This window comes from Botrytis porri, assembly GCF_014898465.1.
Source record: "Botrytis porri strain MUCL 3234 chromosome Unknown BPOR_011, whole genome shotgun sequence".
Taxonomy (NCBI): domain Eukaryota; kingdom Fungi; phylum Ascomycota; class Leotiomycetes; order Helotiales; family Sclerotiniaceae; genus Botrytis; species Botrytis porri.
In genome coordinates this window covers 1721719-1737645 of record NW_024066085.1, presented here as the reverse complement: position 1 = coordinate 1737645, position 15927 = coordinate 1721719, and the positions used below count along the sequence as shown (strand labels likewise).

Sequence of the window (15927 nt, the reverse complement as noted above, 5' to 3'; positions counted from 1 at the left end):
TTGCGCGAGACTATACTATATTTTTTTAGACCTTTCATTCAACACACATCTACAGCAAAACATAAATTGGTTAAATTTTCTATTGATTTTGATATCATACCGCCCGCACCACCCTTTCCTTCCTTATCCAAAACAATGAAATTCTGTTCCCTGTTGTTTAGGTTGCAGTCGGAAGTTTTGACTTTCATGTCATATTGATCAACAAAGATCTTACTCCAGCATATGCCTCGATGACACTGGGTGTGATTTGGGTAGCAGGTAGAACGAAACCATAAGTTCCAGTATCTCTCAGTTCAGTGGTGAAAGAGAAATCAGCACCAACGGTTGCATCATGATAATCCACGCTGTTTCCAGTGGCTGCATAAATTGTGGAACAGATAGGACCATATGTGAAGACGGTTCCATAAACTGCTTTCACGGCAGCAACATAACCTGCTGCAAGAGATTGGTGCTTGGCATTGTTCTCTGGTAAAGCAGTGCAAGAGTATCCATACGCTGTGAATATCAAGTTAGAAAATTTGTACAATGTTTTGAGGTTGATTCGACTTACGAGACATCATGAGTTGAGAGTACGAGTGGAAATCAATGAAAAGTTTTAGACCTTGAGCTGCCTTGATCTTGTTCGAGTATGCAGCAAGAGCTCTGGTTTCTTGGGCATCAGTTGCAGCAACTCCTATACGTTATTAAGCACATTTTTGTCAGATAATCTGGGGCCAATTGACAATACATACCCCTATAATCTTCGGCGCAAGGGTCCGTGGAAGCTCCACCGGCAGTTGACCACTTATACTCCCAGTTTCGATTGATATCTCTACCATAACAAGTTGAAGAGGATGGCGGTGCCTGACGATTCTTGCGCCACAACCGATTTGTACTTTGAGTGTATAAGAAGCCTAAGGTCGAATTTAGCTATGCCGGAAAAGCAACTCCTCTCAAACTTACCATCGGGATTTACAACCGGGAAGATATAATAGTCATATTTGTCAACAAATCCTTTGATCTCCGTGCTGCTGGCATAGTTTGAGAGAAGGTTGTACGCCATGTATTCAACAGTCTATAAATGTTAGTGCTGCCACATTGTCGAAATTTTGACTATTGACTTACCAAAGTTGTAATCCACTCTCTAGCATGCACAGTACCGTGGAAAAGCACGGCTGGCTTAACTCCCTTACCGGAACTACCATAAATATGAATACCAGTAATAGGATTGCCTTGAATGGAAGTTCCAGCAGTCACAATCTCAGCATTTGATGGATGTGCAGTGACAAGGTCTTTAAGGAATTGTATGTGGTCCGCATATGCATGGTATGCAGTGAACCACGTAGCATTTGGTGCGAGAGCTAATACCTGTTAAGTACAACTCTAGAAAATGCCAATGAAACTTACCAGCCTCTATGGAATATGTATCAGCGTGCTCCTCTTCCGCAATAGATTCTCCAAGGTTATTGTGCATGACCTGTTTTGAGAAGTCTTCAGTAATTCTCAAGAAGTTGTCGACCTGCTCAGGTGGTACAACCACATCAGCCGTTCCAAGTTTGGCAGATTTTTTCCATGTTTGAAGATTCAACGAAGATACAATGTCATCAATCTTCTCGATATTGTCTTTTTGAGCCTTGAGACGGAAGACTTTGTAGCCATTATAGTCGACCTTCTCTGCAATAGCCACACCTGCAGCAGCAGCTGCAGTAGCAAGGGTGAATATTTGGGAAAGCTTCATCTTTGCAGAAGTCGATGAGTACAATGAGCTAGGTACTAGGAGAGGGAGAATGCTGTTTGATATAGAATTCTATGTGGGCAAATTGCGGTTACGAACGGGAACTTTTCTGGAGGAGTTTCTGAACAAGAAGCTCATAAACTCGTTCCATAACATCCAGAAAGTTACACATATTGAAGATACACATTAAACAAATCATAAGATCAGACTGAAGAAATATCTGTATTGGCCGGCCTCGGTAGATCTAAATAGGAAGCTGCGATATTTTGCCGAGCATGTTATCTCTCGTGCCAAGGGGGCCAAGACGTTAGAATAGAGTTAAATTGACATTGCCTTCCGCAATGTGCGGGGAACCGCATTAAGGTTCGAATTTACCATTTTATTCTGAAATTTCATTATCGAATTTTGAAGATATTTGTGGCTTCGCATTGTAACTTGGCTGGCCGAAATACAGTTGAGCTTCGGTCAGTGCAGGGGGTTCGAGGCGCTCATGGAGGTTGTATTGAAGTTTGTGAGATTTGCCTGAATTGGTTGCGCTATGAAATTGTGTTGTTATTGGTGTTCAATACAGATATCTTAGCTTCTAAGCAGACAGTGCTTTCTTCAATAGCGCTGCTAGCACTGCATACAATGCATCCGCCTTCCGAATCGAGCATCTTCTAAGCACTGCTTTTATATATCAGGTTGCTCGATTTTCAACAACATTGTTTATGACGGAATGGAAGCAATGACTCAATGAGGAAGGTGATAGAATTCCTAAACCTCAATCTTTGACATCCAATATCTCGCCCATCTCTTGGACTAGCAGAATCGTACCCGGCCCCATGTCCATCCAGTTTCCAATACCACATTCCAACATACCCAAGCCATGTCTACGCTAGTCTGTAGCTGCGAGCTGAATACCCCATTAAGGAACGCTCTATAGAATTAAATATCAAGATCTAGATCACGGCTTGTAGGGTCGTACAACCTCAATTGTACGCACAGCTCATGCATCGAAGGTAAAATTTTCAAATGGAAGCAAATCTGGCGGCAATGTTCTGGCCGCCATAGACCACCATAAACCATTATTAAAATTCTATCAGATAAGAGATGCATATTTGATATACCACCTATGAACAAGGCTGCGTCGTTATGGGGGTTGTCACAAGGTCTTTATTTGACCATTCGATGATCGGTCCACTGTTGCAACGTCAAGCTTCATGCTCATCAACTCAAATTCAAAGTACCTTGAATTGTCATGACACGGCAAAGGTTCTAATGAGATAAGCTCAGAATTCTCGTAAGATGGGATGCATGTAATTGTTTGCCTTGATAGCTAAACCACAAAACGATAAGAACTTCCCCCATCCAAAGTACATTAAATGTGACGAAGAGATGGGAGGACCGTCAGGTAATGTTTTGACCCTAGGAATCTAACTACTCATGTCTCCATCTTTCACCTCACTAGGCCACTCCCTAAATGCCGCCTCCATCGACAACGCTATATGTCTCGAAGCTGTAGCCCTAGGCTTTGGCGTGTTTGGAGGTAACACGAATACATACCTCACCATGAACTTGTCGGAATCGGTCTTTAAATGAGTGAGAATTGAAGGAACCGGCGGGTCGGCCACTTCCAGACCTAGTAATATGCCGTGGTCATATAATGGATGACGGACAGCTTTAAGTGCGTCGCGAGCCCCCTGTTTGAAAGCATATCGCCATGATACGCCTGGTTTTCCAGCAGTCCAGATTTTATTGGTCTGGAAACCATTTTGAAGGATCGAGTGAAGTGTATTGATTGCAGTACCGTGCCATCGTACCGACGTTTGTCCGTTGTTCCGAGTGACAGCTACGTTAAATCGATCTCGAATTCGTGCTGGTGGATTGAGGACGGCAAATTGCCATATATCGTCCGAAAAGCCAGAGACTTTTAAGAAGTCAGGTGGAGGGAAGTAGTTCTGCCCGAAATTGATCTGCATCCACTTAACCAATCGAAAAATTGGCTCAGGATGGTTTTGCTGAAGATATGATATCAAAGCTTCCGAGGTTAACTTTTTGGATTCAGGAATGCCTCTCAGAAAAGGCTGTAGTCCCTGAACATTAGAAGTAGAGCAATCCCTGGATAGTTGGAGAAGCCGACGGTTGTGATCAATTTGATGATAAAATGACATAAGAAGCAGATAGAGCCCACGATGGTTGACCTCGCAGATTTTGGCCATGGCCTTACCCCATCTCATGACAAGCTCTGATTTTTCCCCATGATCTGACATATCCGTATTTTCTGTCCTTATATCGTCTGCCAGATCGAAGTGAATAGCGAGGGTTTGGAGACGATTGCGGATTGTACCGGTGTTTTCGTGTTTTATATGAGGAGGATTCGAATCTTCGGAGTGCTCGTTTCTATACATGATAGTTTCTTTGGGACTCCTGGCGGCTGATTTAAGAAAGCGATGAAATGTATGGGCAGAATACAGGTAGAGACAATGCTAACCAGGATGTGCAGCGGACATTGCGAGGAATGGTTATTGAAGAGTGTGCAATGATTTATAACGGTGAACCATGTTGTCTTAGGATATTGGAACGTAGAAACATCTGACTGAAATCACTTGTACCTAGCCATCTATCCATCCATCGAAAGGGCCGCCTGAGAATTGATGTGGTCATTCTAGAATATTCCCACATTCGATGTTCATCCAAGTTTGAAGTTCCTTGTAAAAGATTTTGTCGCCTTTGGAGTTCCCACATAGCAAGTACGCCACACAAAAGCACTCGAGCTGATAGAGCTTGTAAGAATGCGACTTGCTAAATTTCATAACAACAGTCGTTGTTGAAGGAAGAAATTTTTTTCCTCGTCAATCCAGAACGAACTGTTCAGACCATCAACTTCAAAATGAAAGAAACAATCAAGAATAGGCTAGACTCATACATTGTTACGTGCCCCCAGGAGAAGAATACCGAGTGCACCATCACCTCGGGCTATATCAAGTCCAAACGTTCCACAAGGCTAATCAAGATCAAATCTAATAGAAGGTACATAGCACCCCAACCTTGGTCCTTGCTGACTCGAGTCTTCGGTCCAGCAGTCAATTCGAAAACTACTCCGAGTCGATTTCTATGCTGTAAAAACCATTAAAGTTCTAAAGTTACCCATTTTGTCATACCAGGTCTATCAAACCCAACCCTAATATCTGGCAACTTCCACTCGGTATGTCGACGCGCAAAATCCTCCAGTGCCATTTTCACATTTAAAATTTCGTTCTCGTCTATGAAATTCTCAAATATTCTCAAGCTCAATTTTTTCAATCCGGTAAATTGTATCACATCGTCCCAACAAAAATCGTTCGAGTCCCAGAAATGTAGTTGCACCCTGAACTCCAGATTTTGGACCTTTTCTATATGATCTATACCCTCGAAACGACCTCCAACTAACATGAATACGCAGTTAGAACCCGCTTGAGTTAGATTCAAGGTGTCTCTTTCAAAATCAACGTATGCTGTTCCTACTCTGTGGTAGGATCCAAAAGCTAACTCGTATCTTGTCAATCCGACCTCTCGTGCCTCTCTATTGACATGAAGTATTGTCGGGATAGCGCTTGTATCGTCACCACCAACGATTAAGCTAGCGCTATCAATAAACCAACCCCGGAATGAAAATCGCCCTGTAATGCTTTGATAATTTTTGGATTTGATGTGTAGATCCCGAGGAGCGGGTATGCAATGATGCCAAATTTTGAGACGGAGCTCTGTTGGAAGTTCTGAAAAACAAGAGAACGTAGTGAGGTGTTCCGGAGACAGGGCTAACGACTGTGATTTGCATTCCATTGCAAATAGCTTGTGTACTTCAACGAAACACAATGGTAGAAAACAGATGCGTTGGGGACAACGTCGATATCGAAACGCGTCGTTTATGGAACAGTCGTTCACCTGGCGCAAGGGCGGCGCAACGAAAGTAATGAAGATTGATATCACAAAATCTTTGATCAAAAGGATTAAACTCTATGCGAAGTGCATCAATAACATGGAGAAAGCAGAAAGATCAGAGCATTTCATTTATATTCAGAGTCGTCAGAAGACGCGTAGTAATCTTGGCTAGACACCAATAAGTAATTAGTTAGTTCCTTCACCGTTGCTCTCTGATGATATTATTAAAGCGGCAGCACATCGGAGACTTTACTTTTTCTACTTTTGAAGGATGTGGTGGGGGGATGCGGGGTTGCATCTGGAAACATGCACACCTTCTAACGTGTTAATTCATGTTAATCCAGGTGTATGGATAGAGAACCATCATTATCTCTTGACCCGATAAGATAAACACGACCCCCCAAAAATTTCTATCAAAGAGAGCAGCTCAAGACAAGAATCTTGAACCCCTTCATCAATTCGCTTAGGCACAATTTGTAAAAAAAATCTTCACTATTTGACCCACACCACCTTATAGATACCATACCCACATTGCGAAGTCTTTCTCATGAAACTCTCTGAGAGCAAAAAGTGAAGCAAAAAGGCCGCTCGTCTATCTATCAAAGAAAGGACTTTGGGTACTGTTGTACAGGAGGAGTACATATAGCAAAAACAAAAAGAATTGACCAGACTGGGGCACGATCCCAGGACCTTGTCCGTATTTAACAGGTGTAAAGTGTTAAGGACACGTGATAACCAACTACACCATCCGGCCGTTTGTGACATTTATGGGAGGAGGGCATTTAATATCTGTATATCTTGATATTTTGTCAAGAAGGGCTGTGTGTGCAAAGTCTCAGGAAGGAGGAAAGTGGGGTCAAAATTCGACATGGGTAACGGATTAACTAGCTTCATTCTTATAATTGCGCGTCACAAAGCGCTATTTAATGTTGGAAAGAATTGATATCAAAAGTTCATGAAGACTATTGGTACTAACAATTATGAATTACAATCATATGCGACTGTACAACTTTTCATTTCCTTCAGCTTAAGCTTCACCAGGCCAGATACCATCCGCAATACTCCTGACCAGAAGTAACTTGTTCTTCATATCTTCCCACCCCAATGAATTACCCTCCTCGTGACTAGCAAACCCACATTGAGGGCTTACGCCCAATCTCTTCAATACTTCTTCTCTCGTTTGCCCTGCTCCTTTTGCTACAATATCGGCAGCTTCCATGACTCTTGCCTTCATCTTCTCTTTGTCTTCGAGTTCTGGAAACTTTGAAGTGATGACTCCAAGAATAACGTTCTTGTGAGATGGGAGATAGAGCAATGGCTCAAAGCCTCCGGCCCGTGGTGTATCATATTCAAGGTAGTATGTTGCTACATTCAGGTTCTGAAAGAGCTTGGTAGCAATACGATCATAACCTCCTTCGGAAAAGTGACGTGATCCCATGAAGTTACCCCTGCAAATGTGCAGACCAAAATGCATTTTCGAGGTATGTTTCTCGATACTGTCGTTGTAACACTTAATATAGGCATCAAGCAACTCTTCAGCAGTTTTAGTATTGGATTTGTCTTCCTCCCAACCCTTCAACATTTTCTCGGAACAAAAATCTTTTACATTGTTAGCTTTTGCTTATGTTTGCATTGCGTCAAAATACTTACATGCGAAATTTGGGTCATCAAACTGCACATTTCTGAGTCCAGCTTCGTATAAGATGTCCAACTCTGCACTAACAGCTTTCGAAATATCCGAGAAATATTCCTCATCGTTTGCATATACTTCTTTGGGGAAAGCCTTTCCATCCTTATATCTGAGATGATACCACGGTGGGGCAATCATCGTCAGTTTGATGTCACTCCATTTCTCTTCAGGTATAAGAGTTTTCAAGTATTCGAATTGACCAATGAGTGTCGACTTTCCAGTGTGCTTTATTTTGCCGGTGCAGAGGCAAGATTGACCTGGCTTATGTCCTTTTTCGATAAATCCAGCGATATCAGGAACATAAGGACGGAAGATATCCATAGAAGGGTTGCGAATTTCGGTCATACCGTCGAGCTCCTCGAAGAACGTTCCCCAGAATACAGCGCGTCTGCCATCCAATTTGAGTAAGCATGTGTGCCACAGTTTACAGTTGATGAAATTGTGCGAAACAACGAACCGATATTCTCCGTCACTGACGGCCCTAAATCCGCACTCCTTTTGTAGCTTTACTACCTGCTTGATAGACTCATTCTCAATTTGTGTAAGTTCTTCCTGGCTTAGATTATTCTTCTCGAAAGCACTACGTTTGGTGAGAAGCTCTGTTGGGCGTAGAAGGGAACCCAAATGTTCGGCGCGAAAAGGGGGGTTATGATGAATGGTCGCCATTCTGATGTATCTTACAATGAAGAGGGAAGTATTCAACAAGTAGAAGAAGAGAACAATACATATACTTCACTTCCCCCACTCGACTCCGCACCAGTTGCTATCACATCTGCAATACCTACATGAGTGCTACATCGGCAGTTGAGATATATGATCTTATTGGGAACGAGAGCAGTGAGATATGCTACACGTACCACATCGTAACCAAAAACTTCCCTCAAAAATTGAGGTTTCTGACAACCAAGAGTCTTTGGTGCTTGTGAGGTTGTTGATGAACGATTTACGTTGGCCGATAGCTTCAAGCTTTCATTGGATTGCGGAAATACTGCGGAGATGATAACGGATAAACATTTGCCGATGAGAAGCTAAGCTCTTGGTATCTATTATCTTGCGCGTATTCGCGATATAAACTATTAATACACCACCCACACTGACTGCAGACAGATCATGGTGACAATGCAATCAATTTACATGAAGCAACAGTTATCTATCTGTTGATCCTATTGAAGTCAGCGTGGGAAACTGAACCCCGCATGAATCATCCGGGAAAATGTATCAAATGCGATCAAATACACGGCGCACCGCCAAAACGGCTGACATACATTATGCATCTCGCAGCTGTGCATTCTGATCACTGATTCGCTCCATGGATCAAGGATGATACAGGATTTCTTGTACGTTGATTGTATGGTATCCCGCGACAAACGCGGGTCAATGAAGGAATTGGGCGACACGCACAATCTTTATGTCAACCCTGCGGAAGCTTCCAATTGACAGCTATAGTGGGGTCAGTTGGTGCATCTACTGCGTCTCTTACATGGCATGGCCACCGCCAATTCGGCAGCTCACCATCGTGCTTGTGTATGCTCCCTACATTCACTGAGCTTCAGTAGGAATCGTTTATTCACCCTCGTGTCATGTCGACAGTAATGAGATACTGAACGGCAACTCTATGAGGCCTAGACCCAACATAATGCTTCTACCAGTGGGCCTGCGGAATCGCGGGTACTAAAGTTCAGGGGGGGTTGAGAGGCTTAGGGTTGGGTTAATCCTGCAAATATTTTGATCATCATCAACACTTTCATCTGTTTTGCCACACATCTGACTGCATGAGTCGTCGATAATTCACTATCGCAATTATGCGAGATACCAACCACTACCCCTGGGAAGCGTGTATTTCCTACTCAAAATTCGCGCAGCTCCTTATCAATCCTAAGTGACTATAAAATTTCTCTTATCAGCACCTTTTCTCAAGTGTCTTTCTTTGTATGATTTTTGTCGCAAATTTCTGAAATAATCCCGTGAGGATGCAATTTCAAAGCATCGTTGCAGAAGTCATTGGACTGGCTGCTATCGGAGGGTTTACACTGCCATCGATTGTCACGATCTCACGTACTCCATACCGACGAAAGGGTACTCCAAGCTGGGGTGACGATAAAGATGGAAGCACAACTACCGTCAGTGAGAACAGCTTCAACTCCAAGGCTCCAAAGATATGCCTGTCTATATTTAGTTTCTTAGGCGTCTTAACATTTGTTCTGAAAACCCTCCAATTTGGTCGTACTACTTATCCCCTTAAGCAAGTTGCAACTAATAGTGTGGGATGGGTGAGTGTTTGGTCTAAAATATTTCGCAGCAGTGATGCTAATTATGATAGTTCTTGTTGACGATACAAGTGTTCGCTGTATGCTATACGAAAGATACTATTGTGAGCTACACACAAGGCACATACGTCGCAGCTTCCTGCCTTGCTTTCCTTTGTATGGTCATTGTTGAGGACCAAGAAACTCTGAGAAGCTCATGGTCAACTTCTACTGCGTTATTTATTGCCCAGATGACTACTCTGTTTGCTGTTGGGACCGCGAGTATATCGATACCTCGACGACCGCAGGTGTTCTATCATGGAAGACTGGTTTTAAATGAATTCAACGTTTCATTCCTCAGTCGATTCTCATTTTCGTCAATAGAGTATTTGCTCAAAAACGCGAAGCAACAGAACAATTTAGATATGGAAGAATTACCAACAATGCACCACGCAAAAAGATCAAAGACTCTCAGCCATGCATGGATGGCTAGTAGTGGCACTGGTCGATTGTGGGTGAGATTGTTGAAGGTGTATAAATGGTCACTTATTCTACAGATTATTCTCGGGTTAATCCATGCTTTTCTTGCTATTGGCCCACAACTAGCAATCTTCAAGATACTAAATGCAATGGAGTCGGGCCAAACTGGAAAGCAGCTAGGGATTTATATACTGGCTTTTGGGATTGCCACTATTTTAGCTTCTTGGGTTGAAGGTATGTGTCAATCACCAAAGCCTGTCTCTGTTATCATCAATCTAACATTATATAACAGCCATGCAGGATATTACAAGCACGAGCCTAGTCTCTGTCCCAATGCGAGCTCAACTATCAGCCTTGATATTTGAGAAAACTATGCGACGCAAAGATGCAAAAGGCAGGCCTGCAATGGCAGAAAACGAAGATGGCGTTCCTTCTGATGAGATAGACCCTGATAAAACATCCCAGAAAATTCTCAATTTAATTGGAGTAGACAACGGAAGGATTTGTGATTGTGCCAGGCAAACGTTCGAAATTGTTCAAGCCCCCGGCCGGATCATAATATCTGTAGCGTTTCTGATTACGTTATTGAGTTGGCAGGGAATCTTACTTGGGTTCTGGTGCGTTATCTACTTTTTAATCCTCTCTTGGGGATTTTATTCATAGCCGCGAAACTAACTTATTAGTTTTATCATCATAACGTTTCCCATTTCACGTCGCTACGCAAAGAAGTTTACAGTCTCGCAGGGAATCTTAATGCAGACTAGAGATAAGAAAGCTGCAATCATTGGCGAAGCTCTTCAAGGGTTCCGCCAGATTAAATTCTCCGCTCTTGAGGATCGATGGGAAAAATCAATCATGGCAATGCGAGATATCGAGCTCACAGCAACCTGGGATGTTATGATGTCCAGAATAATTTTGATTGCATGCTGGATTTTAAATCCACTCATGACTGCCGCCATTGCACTGGGAGTTCACTCATATATATACCAACAGCTAACACCCGCACAAGCGTTCACTGCCATTGGTGTATTTCTGCAGCTAGATCATTGTATGCAATCTCTCCCCAACATAATAACGCAGATGATTTCTGCCAACGTATCGTTACAACGTGTTGAGAGTTTTCTTCATTCGCCAGAACTCGGAAACATCCTTTCTAGCCCAATAGAACCACTCGAACCTACCGAATCCGAATTTCCCGTGATAGTTTTTGAAAATGCGAGAATAAGCTGGCCCACCGACGCCGAGTATGTAGATACCGAAAGTGATCGGTTTATTCTTCGAGACATCGATATCTCATTCCCAGCCAACAAATTAACAATCATCTGCGGGAAAACCGGTTCCGGAAAGAGCTTGTTGTTGAGTTCAATGCTTGGCGAAGCAGAGCTCATCTCTGGTACAATTAGGGTACCGAAAAAGCCATCCGATTGTTATGACCAGCACGCGAATAAAGATAACTGGATTGTTCCGAACTCGATTGCTTTTGTTGCACAGCTCCCCTGGATAGAAAATTGTACAGTCAAGGAAAATGTGCTATTCGGCCTTCCACTAGATTTGGATCGTTATGAACAAGTCATTGAAGCTTGTGCTCTGACCAAAGATCTTCAACTCCTGTCAGATGGGCACGAAACAGAGATTGGGACTGGTGGAATCAATTTAAGTGGTGGCCAGAGAGTAAGTAGTACATGCCCGTGCTCTCCTCGTCGCATCTTGATTTGACCATTGCCATTAAACTCAACTTTATGACACAAAATTAACTTATTGGTGATCTAGTGGCGATTAACTTTGGCAAGAGCTCTGTATTCACGTGCTGGAATTGTTTTGCTAGACGATATATTCAGTGCTGTTGATGTTCACGTTGGCCAGTTCATCCTCAACAATGCTCTCGTCGGCAAGCTGAGCGCTGGCCGTACTATCATATTAGCAACACACCATTTATCTTTGTGCAAATCGCATGTCAAGTCTATCGTAGAGCTTGAGGATGGTATTGCCAAGCAATTTTCTAACGTTCAAGAATTAGAAGAATATCTTGGTGCACCTGTCGAAAGCCTGGATGATACCGACGAGACTCTAACCGCCATGGAAGATGTTTCGGAGGAAGATACCATCGTAGATACATTAGGCTACAATTCTCCAATGATGAAAAAGACCGATCCTCACAAGTTTGTGTTGGACGAATTTCGCAAACAAGGAAACATTGGATCTTCAGTTTATTCAAAATGGCTCAAGTCTTGTGGCGGATGGACTATTGGAATTATGTTCTTTCTAATCTATACCATGACCACGTTATTTAATCTCGGTAAGATCTCATTCGTTTTCTGACAATGATTTACGAGGACAAACACTAACACTCATCTTTAGGCCGAACATATTGGCTTCGATTCTGGACCAGTACTGATGGTGAGAACGAGCGCAATTTACATGCAAGATTCGATCAATCGCAAATTTTCTTGACTTCCTCGGCATTCGATATAAACGGTACCGTGCCATCATCTGATGTACTAGAGAAACACAGTACAACCTTTTATCTTGGAACCTATTTTGCCCTGTGTGTCGCCATGAGCATCTTTCGTATCTACGGCTATATTTATGCATACAAGCAATGCATTCGGGGTTCAAAAATGCTCTTTAAGGCAATGTTATTCAAAGTTCTAAGAGCTCCTCTGCGTTGGATAGATACTGTGCCATTCGGAAGGGTTATGAATAGATTCACGACCGACTTCAACACAGTCGACTTCGATATTGTTGTGAGTATGCCTATTTTCATCTGTACCTCTTGATTGATTGATTGTTTCATTCATTCTGTGGAATCTTTCACATATTGGACTGCTCCCATTTCTGACATATTTTGACCTCAGGATACGCTCACATGGGGATTCGGTGATGTTTTTAGGTTATTCGGCATAGCAATTGCAGGGTAAGTAGTAGATTCTGGTTGAAAATACCTCTGCTAATAAAATAAAAAGGATGTTTTTATCACCATATGTAATATTCTTAACATTTGCTGTATCTGCATTGTCCGCACATCTAGCGCTCCAAGCCATTACAGCCGCGAGAGCAACGAGACGCTTGGATTCGACCAACAGATCACTCATATTTGAACAATTTCGAACAATTTTGATTGGCATTACTACAATACGAGCTTTCGAAAGGAGAGATGTTTACCTTGAAAAGGTATATCGTAGGATCGACGATGCAAGCTCAACAGTTTGGAATACTACTTTATGTCATAATTGGCTTGTTTGGAGAGTAGGTGGCATGGCCTCTGCGGCATACACAATGTCAATCGCAGCGATTGTAGCCGCTACTGTGACTGATGCAGGGCTTGCTGGTTTTGTCCTTGCTATATCTCTGGAATTTTCAAGTGCCCTATTTTGGTCACTTTTCCATGCAGGTTTTCTCGAGTTACGAATGAACGCGGCGGAGCGTGTGATCGAATACACAGAGATGCCCACAGAGACTTTAGATGGTGAGGAACCTCCCGCAAGTTGGCCAACAGCAGGTTGTTTGGAAGTGAAAGACTTGGCCGTTGCATACAACCATGATCTGGACCCTGTCTTAAAAGGATTGAACTTCAGCATTGATCGACAAATGAGGTAATATCCGGAATCTTTACCCCCACTAAGTTTCAATTCTAACATGGTATAAGGGTCGGGATTGTTGGTCGCACTGGATCCGGGAAATCTACGCTAACATTGGCACTTTTCCGTTTCCTGGAAGCGAGAGAAGGCAGCATTGTTATCGACGGCTATGATATCTCGAAGCTAAAGCTACAATCCCTGCGCCGCAATCTAGCCATTATTCCTCAAGATCCAGTGTTGTTTTCAGGTTAGAGCTCTCCGGATTTCCGGAAAAGGAAAAGAAAAAGCACTAACAGAGTTCTAGGCACACTTCGCAGTAACCTGGATGCAGATAATGAATATGATGATACAGCTCTCTTTGACTCCCTTCGCCGAGTTCATCTCATCTCTGAATCTAGCTCTGGCATTGCAACTCCATTATCAAGCTCATCTCAAAATCAAAACATTTCCCTCTCTCTAAACAGCTCAATCGCGGAAGGTGGTCTCAATCTTTCCCAAGGCCAACGCCAACTTCTCTGTCTCGCACGTGCTATTATTCGCCGCCCAAAAATTCTCATTCTCGACGAGGCGACGTCCTCTGTAGATGTTGAAACGGATGCGCTTATTCAGAAAAGCATTCGCGAGGAATTTGTAGATAGCACGCTGTTGGTTATTGCACATCGACTTAGTACAGTAGGAGATTTTGATAAGATTCTAGTGATGGATGATGGGAAAGTAGCCGAGATGGGAAGTCCAAGAGAATTAATTGAGAAAAAGGGCATGTTTTGGGGTATGGTGAAAGAGAGTGGAGAGGCTGATAAATTGGTTGGTATGAGTAAGAATTAATAGAGGGTAATAGTCAAATTCCCTCATGCATGTTTTGTTGACGAGATTGAACTTAATGCCTGTTAAATTGTTAAATTGTCAAATTGTATGTCATTTCTGTACCAGGTCCTATCCTTCATTGTGAAATATTCCTCCTATCTTCCATTGGAGACGAGAATATTTCACCAGTTTTTAAGAAACTTGAATGCACCAGTAGATAATTTTCAGACTCGGCAGATTAAAATGCTTCTCAAATTTATTATCATAATGTCATTCAGCATACTGAAACCCTCAATTTACGTAGTTACAACATCTACTGGAACCCGTCCCCACCTCCCCGCAATAGAGAGTCAGCTGTTTGCTCCTCCATCGTCTAGTATTCGAAACTCAAGTTACAGGGATAGCACGATGGCTAAATACACTGGTCCGACCAAGGGCTGCTCTCCAGACCGGTTTACTTTCGCTAAGAAGCACTTTTTCTCTCAGAGCACTCGCATTGCGACATTGATGTTCATGGCCCATACCATCTATTCCATCCACCACTTTTCCCATTGCGTTGGTCGTGGGTTTAGGAACTTCAAGGGTATCATCCGCCGTACAGATGATTCCCTAATAGACACGACAGAGTTAGCATAACACTATTTTCGTGCACCAAAGAAAAGAAAGCGAAAAGAAAAACCACTCACCTGCGCAATATAATCTAAACAATGCAAGAAATGCAACGGATTTTTCGACCACTCCGCCCCCTGCACCTCATGATCGTGATTCATCGGCCCCCCAAACAACATCGTCCTAATCATTCCCAGACAATGCAATTGATGAAACATGGTTACTCCATATCCCTTCGTCACCCCCTCTCCTTCATCTACTATGATGAAACCCCCGTTGGGAGTAAGGAGATATTCATCCCAGTCCACGTCCTCGGGGTCTCCGAGCGCGGCTTCGAGCGTGGGGATGGGAACGAAGATTTTGGGGTGGAATTCGCTTGGTGGGGCTTGGGAGGCGCAGCTGGTGTGAGTGTGTGCTTCGGGACAGATTTGATAGATGATGTGGTTTTGGATGGGGGAGAGGAAGGGGAGGAGTTGGTTGTGGGAGAGGAGGAGGAATGTGGATGTTATTGCTGTGGAGAGGAAGATGGTGTATAGAATGAAGCGAAGAGGTGAGCTAATGCTGGGTTTGAATTTGTTTTCCATGGTTATTATGGATGTGTGAGTTTGGTGATTGAATTTCCAAAGATAGAAGGTGGGAAGGAATGGGAGCTGTGTTTTCTTGACTACAGAAGAAAGCACGAGGAATTACGTGTACTGCACTTCTGCTATAGTGGTCGAAATACTCGGGGATTTTTAATCTGCAAGCGAATACTAGGACGAAATGAAAGACACAGAGTTTTTATACTCGGAGAAACGCAAATGCAATGTATTGGCCATGCCTATGAATGCTATGATGAAGATCTGATCCGTACTTTAGTCACTCAGAGCAGATACTCGAGAACTACCTCTACTATTCAAGACA

The 15927-nt window shown here is 43.0% G+C and overlaps 6 protein-coding genes across 6 annotated transcripts; 1 reads left to right on the top strand and 5 right to left on the bottom strand.

The window, feature by feature from the left end:
• Positions 1-184: 184 nt before the first annotated feature.
• On the bottom strand, positions 185-1717 carry EAF01_008541 (uncharacterized protein; the record flags this gene model as incomplete). Its single annotated transcript, XM_038916797.1, has 6 exons — positions 185-495; positions 551-673; positions 732-893; positions 943-1054; positions 1105-1340; positions 1387-1717. The coding sequence occupies 6 exons, from the start codon at positions 1715-1717 to the stop codon at positions 185-187; spliced, it is 1275 nt and encodes a 424-aa protein (XP_038768159.1).
• A 1412-nt stretch (positions 1718-3129) lies between these two features.
• On the bottom strand, positions 3130-4206 carry EAF01_008540 (uncharacterized protein; the record flags this gene model as incomplete). The annotated part of the gene is made up of 2 exons (XM_038916796.1): positions 3130-4130; positions 4188-4206. The coding sequence occupies 2 exons, from the start codon at positions 4204-4206 to the stop codon at positions 3130-3132; spliced, it is 1020 nt and encodes a 339-aa protein (XP_038768158.1).
• Positions 4207-4825: 619 nt separating this feature from the next.
• On the bottom strand, positions 4826-5518 carry EAF01_008539 (uncharacterized protein; the record flags this gene model as incomplete). The annotated part of the gene is made up of 1 exon (XM_038916795.1): positions 4826-5518. The coding sequence occupies one exon, from the start codon at positions 5516-5518 to the stop codon at positions 4826-4828; it is 693 nt and encodes a 230-aa protein (XP_038768157.1).
• Positions 5519-6644: 1126 nt separating this feature from the next.
• On the bottom strand, positions 6645-7973 carry EAF01_008538 (uncharacterized protein; the record flags this gene model as incomplete). Its single annotated transcript, XM_038916794.1, has 3 exons — positions 6645-7216; positions 7268-7695; positions 7765-7973. The coding sequence occupies 3 exons, from the start codon at positions 7971-7973 to the stop codon at positions 6645-6647; spliced, it is 1209 nt and encodes a 402-aa protein (XP_038768156.1).
• Positions 7974-9064: 1091 nt separating this feature from the next.
• EAF01_008537 (uncharacterized protein) lies at positions 9065-14569 on the top strand. Its single transcript, XM_038916793.1, has 10 exons — positions 9065-9577; positions 9628-10267; positions 10326-10650; positions 10717-11704; positions 11804-12329; positions 12392-12777; positions 12889-12947; positions 12997-13626; positions 13680-13858; positions 13916-14569. The coding sequence occupies exons 1-10, from the start codon at positions 9278-9280 to the stop codon at positions 14434-14436; spliced, it is 4554 nt and encodes a 1517-aa protein (XP_038768155.1). The 5' UTR covers positions 9065-9277; the 3' UTR covers positions 14437-14569.
• A 233-nt stretch (positions 14570-14802) lies between these two features.
• EAF01_008536 (uncharacterized protein) lies at positions 14803-15608 on the bottom strand (the record flags this gene model as incomplete). Its single annotated transcript, XM_038916792.1, has 2 exons — positions 14803-15024; positions 15102-15608. 2 exons carry the CDS (start codon positions 15606-15608, stop codon positions 14803-14805), a joined length of 729 nt encoding a protein of 242 aa, XP_038768154.1.
• Positions 15609-15927: the final 319 nt, after the last annotated feature.